Genomic DNA, 18,073 nt, shown 5'->3' on the forward strand with positions numbered 1-18,073 from the left:
GATCACACATCTCACAAAAGATCTGATCCAACGCAAATTAGTGATAATAGAAAAGATCACTATCAAATAAAGTTTAGTTATCCATATTATTTCAAAATATCAGTAAATAATAGTAATGCAATACATTTTAAAAATGTAAAAAGATTGACTTGAGATATAAGGTCAATACATGCACACAAACATATCACAGTTATGTGTGCTGTTCTCAATGTCGCAGGCTTGAAGAAGCTATTGCTCAGTGGGATTCAGGGGAAGGCATTCAGTTTCTTCTTTTTAGGAATATTCCTATGCACTGCACTGGATTGCACTGTTAATGGCATCAAATTTACATCCATCTACATGAGTGAACTCAGGGGAAAGTAGGAACCCAGTTCCAGCACCTCTCAGGTGGGTGCCATTGCCATTCTAAGAAAATGAGGGAGGTGGTCAAGGTGAGTTCAGGCTCCTTTTTTCTAGAAAAATAGTGCTGAGCGAACCAGATTAAAGTATTTGAAATTTCCAGTCAATGGATGTTTTAGATCCCCTGCCAATTGGTGATGGAAGAGGTGGAAGATACTGTTTCATAAAGTATTCTGTCTAATGTCCCCAGGATTAAATTTTGGGGGAAATTGCAAGATTGGGACTAACAAAATCTTCTTGCTGATTCAAGGCAATTTACACGTTTATTATAATTATTTACAATGTCGTTTTGTCTATAAAGGAAAAGTTTTACTATCTCAGGAACAGCAGTAATAGGGTACTTTCAGTACAAATGTGGTATCATCATAATCACCATGATTGATGTCCCAATGGCATGCAATTTGGTTATAGACAGGATGGAGCAAAATTGTTCTAAAGAGTTTGGCTGCCTTAAGTGCTTCTTTGCTGAAAGAGCACCCAATCTCTCTCTGCAGTGTGGTGCTAAAATTTTACCAGCACATCCTGGCCTTGGTGTTTGCCATAAATGAGATCAACGAGAATCCCAGCATCTTGCCCAATGTCACCCTTGGGTTCCACATCTATGACAGCTACTACGACACAAGGATGACTTATCAGACCACTATGGATCTGCTCTTCAGATTCACAAGATTTGTCCCTAGTTACAAATGCAACAACCAGAAAAACGTCATAGCTGTCATTGGGGGACTTGGTTCTGATGTCTCCTTCCACATGGCAGAACTCTTAAGCCTATACAAGTATCCTCAGGTAGGATTTATCCATGGATGAAGGGGGGGTAGTCACTAAGTTCATTCTTCTCCTGGAATTCTGAGAGTAATTTTGACGGTCAGAATAAGCAGAGGAATGGATGAGAGAAATCCAAAATCTTCCCTAATGCTGAAGTTCCCCTGAAGTTTAGTGGTGCCATTTCCCAAGTGTGAAGAAGTTGCAATGTCCTTTCTTAAAAAAAGGAAATGAAATGAACTGTGACATTATTTTAAAGGATGCTAGTCCTCAGACCATCTCATATTGTTGTTTGTTGTTGTTTAGTCGTTTAGTCGTGTCCGACTCTTCATGACCCCATGGACCAGAGCACGCCAGACACTTCTGTCTTCCGCTGCCTCCCGCAGTTTGGTCAACACTATCCAACCATCTCATCCTCTGTCGTCCCCTTCTCCTTGTGCCCTCCATCTTTCCCAACATCAGGGTCTTTTCCAGGGGGTCTTCTCATGAGGTGGCCAAAGTATTGGAGCCTCAGCTTCAGGATCTGTCCTTCCAGTGAGCACCCAGGGTTGATTTCCTTAAGAATTGATCGGTTTGATCTTCTTGCAGTCCACGGGACTCTCAAGAGTCTTCTCCAACACCATAATTCAAAAGCATCAATTCTTCAGCGATCAGCCTTCTTTATGGTCCAGCTTTCACTTCCATACATCACTACTGGGAAAACCATAGCTTTTACTATATGGACCTTTGTTGGCAAGGTGATGTCTCTGCTTTTTAAGATGCTCTCTAGGTTTGTCATTGCTTTTCCCAAGAAGCAGGAGTCTTTTAATTTTGTGGCTGCTGTCACCATTGCAGTGATCATGGAGCCCAAGAAAGTAGAATCTCTCACTGCCTCCATTTCTTCCCCTTCTATTTGCCAGGAGGTGATGGGACCAGTGGCCATGATCTTTGTTTTTTTGATGTTGACCTTCAGACTATATTTTGTGCCCTCTCACTCTCAATAATAGGTTCTTTAATTGCTCCTCACTTTCTGCCATCAAGGTTGTGTCATCTGCATATCTGAGGTTGTTGATAGTTCTTCCGGCAATCTTAATTCCAGCTAGGGATTCATCCAGCCCAGCCTTTCACATGATGAATTCTTCATATAAGTTAAATAAGCAGGGAGACAATATACAGCCTTGTCGTACTCCTTTCCCAATTTTGAACCAATCAGTTGTTCCATATCCAGTTCTAACTGTAGCTTCTTGTCCCACATAGAGATTTCTCAGGAGACAGATGAGGTGATCAGGCACTCCCATTTCTTTAATGGGAGGTGTGGTGTAGTGGTTAAGAGCGGTGGACTCGTAATCTGGGGAACCGGGTTCGCGTCTCCGCTCCTCCACATGCATCTGCTGGGTGACCTTGGGCCAGTCACACTTCTTTGAAGTCTCTCAGCCCCACTCACCTCACAGTGTTTGTTGTGGGGGAGGAAGGGAAAGGAGAATGTTAGCCGCTTTGAGACTCCTGAAGGGGAGTGAAAGGCGGGATATCAAATCCAAACTCTTCTTCTTCTCTTCTTTAAGAACTTGCCATAGTTTGCTGTGGTCAACACAGTCAAAGGCTTTTGCATCATCAATGAAGCAGAAGTAGATGTCTTTCTGGAACTCTCTAGCTTTCTCCATAATCCAGCGTATGTTTGGAATTTGGTCTCTGGTTCCACTGCCCCTTCGAAATCCAGCTTGCACTTCTGGGAGTTCTCAGTCCACATGCTGCTTGAGCCTTCCTTGTAGAATTTTAAGCATAACCTTGCTGGCATGTGAAATGAGTGCAATTGTGCAGTAGTTGGAGCATTCTTTGGCACTTCCCTTCTTTGGGATTGGGATGTAGACTGATCTTCTCCAATCCTCTGGCCACTGCTGAGTTTTCCAAACTTGCTGGCATATTGAGTGTAGCACCTTAACAGCACCATCTTTTAAAATTATAAATAGTTCAGCTGAAATACCATCACTTCCACTGGCCTTGTTATTTGCAGTGCTTTCTAAGGCCCATTTGACTTCACTTTCCAGGATGTCTGGCTCTAGGTCAGCAACCACACTACCTGGGGTATACGAGACATCCATTTCTTTCTGGTATAATTCCTCTGTGTATTCTTGCAACCTCTTCTTGATGTCTTCTGCTTCTGTTAGGTCCTTACCACTTTCGACCTTTATTATGGTAATCTTTGTACGAAATGTTCCTTTCATATCTCCAATTTTCTTGAACAGATCTCTGGTTCTTCCCATTCTATTGCTTTCCTCTATTTCTTTGCATTGCTTGTTTAAGAAGGCCTTGTCTCTCCTTGCTATTTTTTGGAAATCTGCATTCAATTTCCTGTATCTTTCACTATCTCCCTCACATTTTGCTTGCCTTCTCTCCCCCGCTATTTGTAAGGCCTCATTGGACAGCCACTTTGCTTTCTTGCATTTCCTTTTCATTGGGATGGTTTTATTTGCTGCCTCCTGTATATTGTTACGAGCCTCCATCCATAGTTCTTCAGGCACTCTGTCCACCAAATCTAAATCCTTAAACCTGTTCCTCACTTCCACTGTGTATTCATAAGGGATTTGATTTAGATTGTATCTTACTGGCCAAGTGGTTTTTCCTACTTTCTTCAGTTTAAGCTTGAATTTTGCTATATGAAGCTGATGATCTGAGCCACAGTCAGCTCCAGGTCTTGTTTTTGCTGACTGTATAGAGCTTCTCCATCTTTGGCTGCAGAGAATATAATCAATCTGATTTCGATGCTGCCCATCTGGTGATGTCCACGTGTAGAGTCGTCTCTTGTGTTGTAGGAAAAGCGTATTTGTGATAACCAGCTTGTTCTCTTGACAGAACTCTATTAGCCTTTGCCCTGCTTCATTTTGATCTCCAAGGCCAAACTTGCCAGTTGTTCCTTTTATCTCTTGATTCCCTACTTTAGCATTCCAATCCCCTATAATGAGAAGAACATCCTTCTTTGGTGTCACTTCTATAAGGTGTTGTAAGTCTTCATAGAATTGGTCAATTTCAGTTTCTTCAGCACCAGTAGTTGGTGCATAAACTTGGATTGCTGTGATGTTAAAAGGTCTGCCTTGGATTTGTATCGAGATCATTCTATCATTTTTGAAATTGCATCCCAGTACAGCTTTCACCACTCTTTTGTTGACTATGAGGGCCACTCCATTTCTTTTACAGGTTTCTTGCCCACAGTAGTAGATATGATGGTCATCCGAACTGAATTCACCCATTTCCGTCCATTTTAGTTCACTGATGCCCAGGATGTTAATATTTATTCTTGCCATCTCATTTTTGACCACATCCAACTTACCCAGGTTCATGGTTCTTACATTCCAGGTTCCTATGCAATATTTTTCTTTACAGCATTGGACTTTCCTTTTGCTTCCAGGCATATCTGCAACTGAGCGTCCTTTTGGCTTTGGCCCAGCCGCTTCATCAGCTCTGAATCTACTTGTAATTGTCCTCCGCTCTTCCTCAGTAGCATGTTGGATGCCTTCCGACCTGAGGGGCTCATCTTCCAGTGTCATAACCTCTATATGACTGTTGTCTTTGTCCATGGAGTTTTCTTGGCAGGGATACTGGAGTGGCTTGCTGGTTCCTCCTCCAGGTGGATCACGTTTGGTCAAAACTCTTCACTATGACCTGTTCATCTTGGGTGCCCTGCTCGGCATAGTTCATAGCTTCTCTGAGTTATTCAAGCCCCTTCGCCACAGCATATCTCATATACCAGTCATTAAATAATACATGCCCGCAGGCTACATTTCAGCAACGTTTCAGAGAGTATAGGCCTGCTCCCAAAATTTCTCTTATCACCTACAATAGTCTTGTTAAGGAGCTTTTCCACTGCCCTGATAAACATTCCTCTTTGATGTCAACAGACTCAGATGCTCCTCTTAAAATATTTGCGTTTCACCTTTCAGCTCACTTATGGTTCATTCACCTCTGAGCACAGTGACAACAGGCAATTGCCTTCCTTTTACCGGATGGTCCCAAGTGAAGCAAACCAGTACATTGGGATCATTAACTTACTGAAGCATTTTGGATGGACCTGGGTTGGGCTCTTTGCTGTGGACGATAACAGTGGAGAACAATTCATACAGACCCTGGAGCCATTGCTTTCTCAGAATGGAATCTGTTCAGCCTTCACACAAAGGATCACCAACCAACAAGATTTAACCAATTTCAATGCATTTTACATATTAGCTTCTATTAATTATCTAGCATTCTCAGAGAGCAAAGTCAGTATCTTTGTCATCTATGGAGATTCTATGACCATTCTATGGGTGAATACATATGTGTTCATAGCTGTTCCTAGCTATAGTGAAAGAACATCACTTGGAAAGGTGTGGGTTATGACAGCCCAGCTGGATTTTACATTAACAGGCCTTCAGAACGGATGGGATTTTCAATTGTTTGAAGGGGCCCTGTCCTTCACAATTCACTCTACTGAGATTCAAGGATTCAAGGAATTTCTTCAGATCATAAAACCTGGCTGGAATCAAGAAGATGGCTTTCTCAAGGACTTCTGGGAGCAAGCATTTAACTGTTTATTTCCAGACTCCCAGGAGCTGACAGAGGTTGGTGAAACTTGTACTGGAGAGGAGAGGTTGGAGAATCTTCCTGCATCTGTATTTGAAATGCACATGACTGGTCACAGCTACAGTATCTATAATGCTGTCTATGCTGTGGCACATGCTTTGCATGCCATAGAATCATCTAGATACAAACACAGTCCAATAATGAGTGGCAAAAGTCTTCAAGATCTCCAGCCCTGGAAGGTAGTGTATTCATAATGAAATAATCTCATTTACATAAAGAGCATATGAAAAATAATGCATCTTCAAACTTTATTCAATCATCATCATCATCAATACTATTATTCAAATTAAACTATAACAACCATGGCATACTGGTTCTCTTGCCTTAAATATAAACAATATTTTAGACAGGTTTTTCGTAGGATGAAACTACATAAGCAATTTTGTCAACAAAATTTTAAATCATATTTACTCCAATAGGTTTTGATCCCATTTCTAACCACCCTTGTTCTTCTTCAACTAGCTGAACCCATTTCTTGAAGGCATTTTGTTTAATAACTCAGCTGGAGAAGAAATCTTTTTTCAAGTTAACAGGGAGAGGAGAGGTGGATTTGACATAATGAACATGGTCACTTTCCCAAACAAATCTTTCCAGAGAGTCAAAGTTGGAAGGGTGGATGCCAAGTTTCAGGAAAGAAAAGAGTTAATCATTAATACAAATATAATTGTGTGGCACAGGAGATTTAACCAGGTTTGGATTCTTGATAAGCGTCCCATTTATGCCTTCTGCCATGTTGGTTAGACATACAAAATGATTCTTGTCTCCCAAAGGAACGGTGTTCGTAACATAGATCAGATGGAAGATTAATGTCAATATGTACTGAAACATCCCTTAGATGAGAAACATTCTTAAGAAAATGTCTAAATTAACAGCTTCTTCTGAGGAAAAAAATAATCTTTGCTGTTGTTGTTGTTAGGAGGTTTTCACCATTTGGTAACCAAGCCACATTTACACCTTATATTTAAAACACAATTAGACCACTTTAATCAAAATGGCTCCCCCCTCAAAATCTTAAGTACAGTGGTGCCTCGCAAGATGAAATTAATTCGTTCCGCAAGTTTTTTCGTCTTGCGAGTTTTTCGTCTTGCGAAGCACGGTTTCCCATAGGAATGCATTGAAAATCAATTAATGCGTTCCTAGGGAGACCGCCTTCAGACTAGGGAACGGGCTCTCCAGGCTGCGGATAGCAGCCTGCTGCCCCTATTCGCAGCTTGGAGAGCCCTGCGGGGAAGTCCTGCAGGGCTCCCCAAGCTGCGAATGTCTGCCCCGTGCCCCTGAAGCAGAGCGCCCCTCGCGCCAGGCAGCAGGCTGCTATCCGCAGCCTAGGCAGCCCTGCAGGAACTCTTCTGAAGGCTGGTGGGGCGGGGGGAGAAGGACTTTTCTCCCCACCGCCAGCCTTCAGAACAGCCTTCTGAAGGCTGGCGGTGGGAAGAAAAGCCCTTCTCCCGCCGCCAGCCTTCAGAAGAGTTCCTGCAGGGCTGCCTAGGCTGCGGATAGCAGCCTGCTGCCTGGCGTGAGGGGCGCTCTGCTTCAGGGGCACGGGGCAGACATTCGCAGCTTGGGGAGCCCTGCAGGACTTCCCCGCAGGGCTCTCCAAGCTGCGAATAGGGGCAGCAGGCTGATATCCGCAGCCTGGAGAGCCTTGCGGGGAACTCTTCTGAAGCACTGCGTGCCTTCCCCTCTGTTCCCGGACCTGTCCTGAAGGCTTGCGGTGGGAGGAGGGCTTTCCTCCCCACCGCCAACATTCAGAATGATGTTCTGAATGTTGGCAGTGGGGAGGAAAAACCTTCCTCCCACCGCAAGCCCCGGGAACAGAGGAGAAGCTGCGCGCCTTCCCCTCTGTTCCTGGACCTGTCCTGAAGGCTTGCGGTGGGAGGAGGGCTTTCCTCCCCACCGCCAACATTCAGAATGCTGTTCTGAATGTTGGCGGTGGGGAGGAAAAACCCTCCTCCCACCGCAAGCCCCGGGAAGAGAGGAGAAGCTGTGCACTTTCTCCTCTGTTCCCGGACCTCCCACCGCAAGCCTTCAGGACAGGTCCGGGAACAGAGGGGAAGGCGCGCAGCTTCTCCTCTGTTCCCGGGGCTTGCGGTGGGAGGAGGGTTCCCCGCTATCCCCGGAGATTTCCCTATGGGCTTTCATCTTGAGAAGCAAGCCCATAGGGAAATTCGTCTTGCGAAACCGCTAAAAAATCGGAAAACCCTTTCGTCTTGCGGGTTTTTCGTTTAGCGAGGCATTCGTCTTGCGGGGCACCACTGTACTGAAATTTGTTAAGGATGCTGGGAGTTATTAGGAGAGCCTTATTTTCCCTACTGAGTTACAATTCCCAGAGTTACCTTGAAAGAATGATTGGTTATTAAACCATTCTGAGAAATGTGGTTCTAAACAAAAGACTGCAAAAATAATGCATTATATGCTCAGGACTGTTTTGGCACATTGTGGCATGCTTATATTGAATGTACCCTGTTCTGAATTCTTCCATGCTCATTATGTGCTTACAGAATAAACAGAGAGATTGTCACTTTCTCCCATTCTACTAATCTTTTCTTCCCCTTCATGGGCAGGTGATGCCTGTCTCTGTGTGCAGTGACTCCTGCCGTCCTGGTTATCAGAAGAAAAAGAAGGAAGGAAGGAAGTTTTGCTGCTACAGTTGCGCCCTGTGTCCAGATGGAAAGATTTCCACCCAGAAGGGTAGGTCTCTCTAGATTAGGGGTCAGCAAACCTTTTCAGCAGGGGGCCTGTCCACTGTCCCTCAGACCTTGTGGTGGGCTGGACATTTTTTTGGGGGGGGGTTTGAATTCCTATGCCCCACAAATAACCCAGAGATGCATTTTAAATAAAAGCACACATTATACTCATGTAAAAATTCGGTCCACGGGCCAAATTTAGAAGGCGATTGGGCCGTATGTGGCCCCCAGGCCTTAGTTTGCCTACCAATCCTCTAGATGCTTTCAGTCCATATGTTTGATTATGAGTGGGAATGAACTTTTTTCAGGGGGCGGGGGAACAATTTTATTTAAGTTTAGACAATTTTTTTATTGCACTTTCTGTTATTCTTCTATCTGTGTTTTTTTTAAATGTCCTCAAAAAGGTTTCCATCAATAAAATTATTACAAAAAACAACAACTAACTAGAACCTAATCAAATTAAACAAATTATAGCCACACACAACCCTCCCCATGGACCTTGATATGGGGAGAATCATTCTGAAAAATGACATAATGTAGCGACAATAGAGGGATTAGCTACAAGTTCAGTGTCTGAATGCCGGGCAAGAGAGATTTGCCTGGCTTTTCACAGTTTAGATATAAGATAATTTGGATTATTATTTTATGTTGAATTGTTCTTCATGTTTGTTGAAGGCCTTTTTAGTTTTTATTTTAAAAATGAATGCTGTTTTATAGTATTATTTGTAAAACATATGAGGCATTGTTTCAAAATTAAGTTGTTTGCAAATTTCATATGCACATTTAGCACTGTGACAATCATTATTTTCTTGCTTCAGACATGGATGACTGTGCCAAATGCCCAGAAGATCAGTATGCAAGCAAGGCCAGAGATGGGTGCATACCAAAACTGACAGTCTTTATGTCTTATGAAGAACCCCTAGGAATCAGTTTAGCCTTGGTTGCTATTTCTTTTTCCTTCATCACAGCCGTGGTGTTAGGAACTTTTATTAAGCACAAAGATACTCCCATAGTCAAAGCCAACAACCGGGACATCACCTACACTCTCCTGGTCTCCCTCCTGCTCTGCTTCCTCTCATCTTTACTTTTTATTGGAAGACCTCAGAAGTTGACTTGCTGCCTCCGACAATCTTCCTTTGGAATCATCTTCTCTGTAGCAGTTTCATGTGTATTGGCAAAAACCATCACTGTGGTTGTAGCTTTCATGGCCACCAAACCAGGGTCCAGCATGAGGAAGTGGGTGGGAAAAACATTGGCCAACTCCATTGTCCTTTTCTGCTCTTGGATTCAAGCAGGCATCTGTATAGTGTGGCTAGCAATTTCTCCCCCACTCCCCAATTTGGACATGCAGTCAGTACCTACACAGACCATATTGGAATGTAATGAAGGGTCTGTCATCATGTTTTATCTTGTTCTGAGCTACCTTGGAGTTCTGGCCATCATCAGCTTCACTGTGGCATTCCTGGCAAGGAAGTTGCCAGACAGTTTCAATGAAGCCAAATTCATCACCTTCAGCATGTTGATTTTTTGCAGTGTTTGGTTGTCATTTGTTCCAACCTACCTGAGCACCAAGGGGAAATACATGGTGGCTGTGGAGATCTTCTCCATCTTGGCCTCCACTGCTGGGTTATTAGGCTGCATCTTTGCCCCTAAATGCTTCATCATTGTCCTGAGACCTGATTTGAACAACAGGAAGCAACTAATAAGGAAAAAGGATTGGTGACTTTTTCTCCCCCACACTCTCATTGTTGGTATGTGAGTATTGGAGATATTTGTTCAACATTATTTCATAGTTGTTGCCACTTAAGATTAAATGAAACAGCACTTCATCTTTTATCAATTTCATTATTGTAGTAACAATTCAAACTCACTTGTGGTATTATAAAGAATTGTCATATTTCAAAAACTGAAAATTTGGACACTTTGTTTCCAGAGGGTAAAATTGTCACCCAAAGTTGTTGAGTTCAAAGTTGTTTTGATTCTCAAAAAGGAAAGGAAAGAAAACAAAAAGATTCGCAAAAATTGACACACATCAACATGGGTTGCCATCCATATGGATTTCAGCAATTTCCATCTGGACACTTTTATGTGGGCCAAATTCCAGCTATGTCTGGGAAATTCCAGACATATGGCAGGCCTGTTTTATACAACATATACTATCTGTTCTGCATGTGTTAATAACAATGAGGACTTTCCTCCAACAGTGAATACCAGGGGTTCTATCAAGACTGTGGTGGGGGTACAGGGTACTGTCAGTATTATCTAGGATTTATTCCATCATATAGCAGAGTTTCAGGTATTGCGTTTCAAGTGGATTAAAGTGTTCTGCTGCCCTATTGCAACCATTCCACAAAAAGTGGACTGTTTTCTAATAGGAAAGTAATGGGGGCGGGACTGAAAAGTATGGGATGAACTATTTTTAATGGGTAGATGTATATGCACCTTGCAGTCAAATCGGGGTTAGGAATGGAATGATCATTTCCCAACCATAAATTCAGATCTTCACATTTCTGCAGTAACTGGAGTCCCCACTTAAATCCTTCAGAAGATTCATCAGCATTTTAGTGCAAATTTCTCCTAATAAATATTTTTGTGCAGTTTTGAATAATGTACATATTTTGGCCATCAATTTCCCATGATATAATGCATTCAAAGAATGATAAAATTGAAGAGTTGGAAGGTACCCTGAGAATCATTTAGTCTCACCCCCTGTAATACAGGAATATGCAGCTGTCTCATGTGGGGATTGAACCTGCAACCTTAGCATTATCAATCAACACCACACTCTAACCAACTGAGCCATCCAGCTGAATTTGTGTGGGTTGTTTTCAAATACTGTTTTCATTTTTATACCCATTTCTGCTAATATGTATATTTTAAGGTCATTTGTTGGAGAACTGCATCAAAATTAGGATAATTCCATGAACTTTGGTTCTCCTATTGCTTCAGAAAGAGGGGATTTCATATATTTGTGCTCAAATAAAAACTATGTCACATTTCTCATCCATTCCAAATCAGAATGAATGCAAATTATTGTATAATTTCCACACAAGCAAATCAGAATGAATGCTCAGTGAAGACCAGATACAATCTAACCTCCCTGCAAACTTGGTGCAGGTGAATCAGGAACAATATTCAATAAGAAGGATATATGGGGGGGGGAAGGAGGCTTTCTGTTAGAATTCCTGCTCCATGATTGCAGTCATGGGATTTTTGTCTATCACATGACGGTTTATGTTTTGACTCCACAGAATGGGAAGTGACGGAGACAGGATGTTTGTGTTACTGTGTTCTGTGAAGTGGGACTGTTGTCCTTTGTTCTTTCTCTTTGCTGTCTGATGCCAGAGAGAGAGGGAGCCATGTTGCAGTGCTCCATGTGTGTTTATATGTAAATAAAGTAGATTAACCAAAATGCTGAGTTGCTGAAGTCTGTTACGCAAGCTGAGAAGACTCTGTGGATCACTAAGTGTGCCGATATCTGGTGGCATTGGTTGCTGTGATGTTTGGGCTGAAGAGGGCTGATGAAAGCTTTTGAAGCTCCCAAACGATTGACCAGGAGGGAGAGATCATGCCAGTGGGGCATGTGTCTCTGCTAGGGTCCTAATCGAGTGTAGGACAAGCTCCTGACACTTTCAAGCCTCCACAGTCTTGTTTCAGCTTTCTCATAAGCTAGTTAACAGTTATTTGTTTAACAGCAAGAATACAAAAACAATTCCAAACTACATGGCAAGTGCTGTATCTAGTGTGGGTCAAAAAACTGGGATTGGACAGTGGTCATTGTTTCAGCATTGATACTCTGAGCTTCCTTCACAATTATGGAAATGTGTGGATTCACTTTAGGCTATGAATTTGCCCTTCCTGTAAGTCTGGGATGCATCACTCATTTGTGGTCTCCTTGTGGTGCATAACATTCTCATGGCCAGATTCCAAAAAGCCCAGAATTAAGTTTAAGATATTAACTGATGCGAAAGAAAGAGGGGGCTTTGCCCTGCCAGACTTAAAGCTGTACTATGAAGCCGCAGCTTTCTGCTGGCTAAAGGACTGGCTACTTCTCGAGGACACCGATGTGCTGGATCTGGAAGGTTTTAACAATGCTTTTGGCTGGCATGCATATTTATGGTATGACAAGGTTAAGATCAATAAGGCCTTTAAGAACCATATTGTCATAAAAGCAGTATTTAATGTCTGGACAAAATACAAAGACTTATTGGAAAATAAAACTCCAAGGTGGCTTTCACCTCTGGAAGCTAAGGCCCGAAAAAGACCCAATATGGAGGCCAAATGGCCAAAATATTGGGAAATACTAGAAAAAGATGGAGACAATTGGAAATTGCAAAGTTTGGAGAAAATGAAGGATAAAGTGCGAGACTGGTTACATTATGCTCAGATTAAAGAAGTTTTTAAAAATGACAAAAAGCTAGGGTTCCAGGTGGAGAAATCGAAGTTGGAAACAGAATTGTTAGAACCAAAGACTAAGGTACTTTCAAGAATGTATAACTTGCTGTTAAAATGGAATACACAAGATGAAATGGTTAAATCAGCTATGATAAAGTGGGCACAGGACATTGGGTATAATATCATGTTTGAGGACTGGGAAAGGTTGTAGACCACTGGGTTGAACTTCACTGCATGTAATGCTTTGAAGGAAAATGTAATGAAGATGATATATAGATGGTACATGACCCCAGTTAAACTTGCCAAGATATACCATTTGTCTGATAATAAATGTTGGAAATGTAAAGAAAGTGAAGGAACATTCTTTCACCTCTGGTGGACCTGTCCTAGGGTGAAGGCCTTCTGGGAAATGATATATAATGAGCTGAAAAAGGTATTTAAGTATACCTTCACCAAGAAACCAGAGGCCTTCCTTCTGGGCATTGTTGGCCAGAAGGTGTTAAAGAAGGACCGAACATTTTTCATGTACGCAACAACGGCAGCAAGGATACTCATCGCTAAGAATTGGAAAACTCAAGAACTACCCACACTGGAAGAGTGGCAGATGCAACTGATGGACTATATGGAACTAGCCGAGATGACTGGCAGAATCCGAGACCTGGGAGAGGAGAGGGTTGAAGAAGATTGGAAGAAATTCAAGATTTATTTAAAAAAACACTGTAATTTGGTTGAATGTTAAGAAAGGATGCTAGATCATAAATAATTGTGCACCACTAAATTAGAAGGAATTAAGATGATAAGTAAATTTGGGGAAAAATTATAAACCTGTTGGAGAATTTATAGATTATATTTAAATGAATTTGACACAAGAGCGTAAACAAGATGATAAATTGCTGGCAAGAATTGACAATGATGCAAATTGGAGCGGGAGGCGTGAGGGAGTCCAAAGATGTTAAGAAAAGATGTTATGATATATGTTATACTGTTTTTTATTTTTGCATTTACGTTTAAAAACTCAAATAAAATATTTTTTTTAAAAAAAACATTCTCATGGCCAGATTCAAGTAGAGAGCAAATATGTTTGCTACCTGAAGTGCTTCTGGCACAGTGACATTGCAGAGGTAAGTTACCTAGCTCCCCCTGCAGCTATCCAAATTACTGTCATTAGTTCACCTGCCCAAAGCTCCAGTGGTTTTTCAGAAAAGAACAACATTTAGTAAAAGTTACCTATCTCCCCCTGCAGGTGTCCAAATTACTGTAATTTGTTCACCTGCCCAAAGCTCCAGTGGTGTTACAGGAAATAACAACATTTAGTAAAAACACTGTCTCCATAAGTAGATACAGAAAACAAGCAAGTCTCCTGTCACTGATGAGTGACAAGATGCAGGTAAGGTTCTGCCAGTTTGAGCTGCAATGTGTGTTGCCATTTTGTAGAGCAAACTTCAGAGTCTGTATTGGTTGTCTCTACTAGCCTGCTGAGGCAGGCACTCAAATTCTGCTGATGCTAAAGATAAGTGTGTTGTTTTCCTTTATTGGCAGAGTCAGGCACCACCCAAAGTAAGGCATTAATGTAAGGCTGGATGCTGGAGCAAGAGAATGCTAGAGAGGAAGATTGTTGTAAAGATGGTGGGTTTACATGTGTTGTTGCTGCTGCTTCAGCTTCCCAAACAATGTAAAGCAGATACCAGGAAGTGCCACATGAATGATCCCCTCCCTGTTCCACAAGAGTGGTACCAGCCCGGGAGCGTCATCATTGGTGGGATAACGTCTCACATCTCTTACCATTTCCATGAACTACTCTTCAATATACTTCCTTCTCATGAGTTGTTTGAGGTTCCAAAGTAAGCATTCACCTTCCCCCTTAATCTGCTTCATTTGATCTTAGCCAGATCACACACTCAACCAGTTGCTCATACAAATAATAGGATATAATTTCATTTTCATTTTACTTTTAGATACCATATTTTTACATTGCTATACACAAGGTGGTTTACATGCTGGAAGAACAACAAAATATACAAGAAAGATCACACATCTTATAAAAATCTGATCTAACACAATTTAGTGATAATAGAAAAGATCACTATCAAATAAAGTTCAGTTATCCATTAGAATATAGTAGTATAGAATAAAATAAACTTTCAAAATATCAGTAAATAATAGTTAAACAGAATTTCACTCTCAATAAATATACAGTGGTACTTCTGGTCACGTACTTAATTCGTTCCGGAGGTCCGTTCTTAACCTGAAACTTTTCTTAACCTGAAGCACCACTTTAGCTAATGGGGCTTCCCGCTGCAGCCGCGTCGCCGCCGCACAATTTCTGTTCTCATCCTGAAACAAAGTTCTTAACCCGAGGTACTATTTCTGGGTTAGTGGAGTCTGTAACCTGAAGCGTATGTAACCTGAGGTACCACTGTAATACTATTTTTACTGAAAAATAAGAGAAATACACAAAATAATGCAATACATTTAAAAAATGTAAAAAGTGACTTTCTAAGAGAATGGGGGAGTTTAGGTGAGTTTAGGCACCTGTTTTCCTAGAAAAATAGTGCTGCATGAACCAGATGAAACTTGGTCAGCTGCCTGTAGAGACTGACATAAATGGTAGATTTGAACAGTGAATAAAAGGGAGATCATGCCTATTATTTCCTGAGGAGTACCTACAAGCCACCTGCTGTACAACCTTTGATACCATGGCAAATCTTCCCAATAAGGGAAGCTTCTTAGAGAGGGAGGAAAATCAATATGTTATAATGATGTGTGCTTCAAACAACAGCTTCTTCAGAAGAAGAACTAATATTTGTTTAAAATGATCTATCTGTCTTGGTGCATCATTTCCATTGCTGCTTCAAATCCCATTCTATTTTTGATAACCAGCCTCATATCGCCAACATACTTAAATCTAATTAGTGCATGAATTAAGTCTAATTAATGCATTAATACCATAGAGAAAGCTGTTCTTCCAGACTTTGCTCACCCTGGAACAAAGTAGGTAATCAAGATTTTGTTCCCCTTCAGTCTACCTGAGAAACTCCATGTGTGAAAAGGTTTGAGCTGGTTAGTATGTGGCTGCCACTACCCAGTCTTGAGTTTCTATACCAGTAATTGAGGAACTTTCACCACTTTGTAACTAAGTTTTGCCACGATTGTTGTCCCTATGGCAAGCAATTTGGTTATAGACAGGATGGAGCAGAATTATTCTAAACTGTTTTGCTGCTGGAACCAGGCAAAGGGCCTTCTTGGTATTAGTGCCCACCCTGGTGTGCAGCCTGGGAATCATTTTAGACTCACAGCTGCCCATGGAGACACAGGTTAATTCTGTATCCAGGTCAGCTGTCTACCAGCTCCATCTGGTACACAGGCTGAGACTCTACCTGCCCACAGACTGTCTCGCCAGAGTGGTGCATGCTCTAGTTATCTCCCACTTGGACTACTGCAATGCACTCTACGTGGGGCTACCTTTGAAGGTGACCCGGAAACTGCAATTAATCCCGAATGCGGCAGCGAGACTGGTGACTGGGATTGGCCGCTGAGACCACATAACACTGGTCCTGAAAGACCCACATTGGCTCCGCATACGTTTCTGAGCACAATTCCAAGTGTTGATGCTGAACTTTAAAGTCCTAAATGGCCTCGGCCCAGTGTACCTGAAGGAGCATCTCCACCCCCATTGCTCAGCCCGGACACTGAGGTCCAGCTCTGAGGGCCTTCTGGCGGTTCCCTCACTGTGAGAAGTGAGGTTACAGGAAACCAAGCAGAGGGCTTTTTCAGCAGTGGCTCCCGTCCTGTGGAATGCCCTCCCATCAGATGTCAAGAAAATAAACAACTATCTGACTTTTAGAAGACATCTGAAGGCAGTCCTGTTTAGGGAAGCTTTTACTGTTGTTTTTTTTTAATATTCTGTTGTTAGTCAGAAAGAGTGGCTGGGGAAACCTAGCCAAAAAGGTGGGGTATAAATTATTATAATTATTATTATTATTATTATTATTATTATTATTATTATTATTATTATTTTGCTGAAAGAGCATTCAAACTCTCTCTGCAGTGTGGTGCTAAAATTCTACCAGCACATCCTGGCCTTGGTGTTTGCCGTAAATGAGATCAATGGGAATCCCAGCATCTTGCCCAATGTCACCCTTGGGTTCCACATCTATGACAGCTACTATGACGCAAGGATGACTTATCAGACCACTATGGACCTGCTCTTCAAATTCAGAAGATTTGTCCCCAATTACAAATGCAACAACCAGAAAAACCTCATAGCTGTCATTGGGGGACTTGGTTCTGATGTCTCCTTCCATATGGCAGAACTCTTAAGCCTATACAAGTATCCACAGGTAGGATTTATCCATGGATGAAGGGGGGATAGTCACTAAGTTCATTCTTCTCCTGGAATGCTGAGAGTAATTTTGAGGGTCAGAATAAGCAGAGGAATGGCTGTGAGAAATCCAAAAACTTCCCTAATGCTGAAGTCCCCCTGAAGTTTAGTGGTGCCATTTCCCAAGTGTGCAGCAGCTGCAATATCCTCTTTTTAAAGAAGGGAATGAAATAAACTGAACTGTGACTTCATTTTAAAAGATGCTAGTCCTCAGACCCTCTCATATACCAGTTAATAAATAATACATCCCCGCAGGCTACATTTCAGCAATCTTTCAGGGAGTTTTGGCCTGCTTCCAAAATTTCTCTTATCACCTACAACAGTCTTCTTAAGGAGCTTTTCCATTGCCCTGATAAACATTCCTGTTTTGCACAGGTCGGCAGGCTCAGATGCGCCTCTTGAAATATTTGCATTTTCCCCATCAGTTCACTTATGGTTCATTCACCTCTGAGCACACAAGGCAATTGCCTTCCTTTTACCGGATGGTCCCAAGTGAAGCAAACCAGTACATTGGGATCATTAACTTGCTGAAGCATTTTGGATGGACCTGGATTGGGCTCTTTGCTGTGGACGATAACAGTGGAGAACAATTCATACAGACCCTGGAGCCATTGCTTTCTCAGAATGGAATCTGTTCAGCCTTCACACAAAGGATCACCAACCAACATGATTTAACGAATTTCACTGCATTTTACGTATCAGCATCTATTATTTATCCAGCGTTCTCAGAGAGCAAAGTCAGTACCTTTGTCATCTATGGAGATTCTATGACAATTCTATGGGTGAATGCATATGTGCTCCTAGGATTTCCTAGCTACAATGAGGGTACCTCACTTGGAAAGGTGTGGGTTATGACAGC

General features: G+C 42.0%; 2 protein-coding genes and 1 gene segment (V, D, J or C); 1 reads left to right on the plus strand and 2 right to left on the minus strand.

Annotated features, from left to right (window-relative positions):
* LOC310828753 (uncharacterized protein) overlaps nt 1-18,073 on the minus strand; it is a 274,212-nt gene that overhangs the window by 207,865 nt on the left and 48,274 nt on the right. The gene's annotated exons all lie outside the window — the stretch shown is intronic.
* The window catches only part of LOC310828875 (Ig mu chain C region secreted form-like), a 1,309,992-nt gene that overhangs the window by 180,892 nt on the left and 1,111,027 nt on the right, over nt 1-18,073 (minus strand).
* On the plus strand, nt 414-10,161 carry LOC310830725 (vomeronasal type-2 receptor 26-like; the record flags this gene model as incomplete). The annotated part of the gene is made up of 6 exons (XM_083710553.1): nt 414-431; nt 811-1,185; nt 5,076-5,732; nt 6,217-6,444; nt 8,316-8,442; nt 9,257-10,161. 6 exons carry the CDS (start codon nt 414-416, stop codon nt 10,159-10,161), a joined length of 2,310 nt encoding a protein of 769 aa, XP_083566679.1.

This window comes from Podarcis gaigeae (assembly GCF_964106915.1).
Source record: "Podarcis gaigeae genome assembly, chromosome: 13".
NCBI lineage: Eukaryota > Metazoa > Chordata > Lepidosauria > Squamata > Lacertidae > Podarcis > Podarcis gaigeae.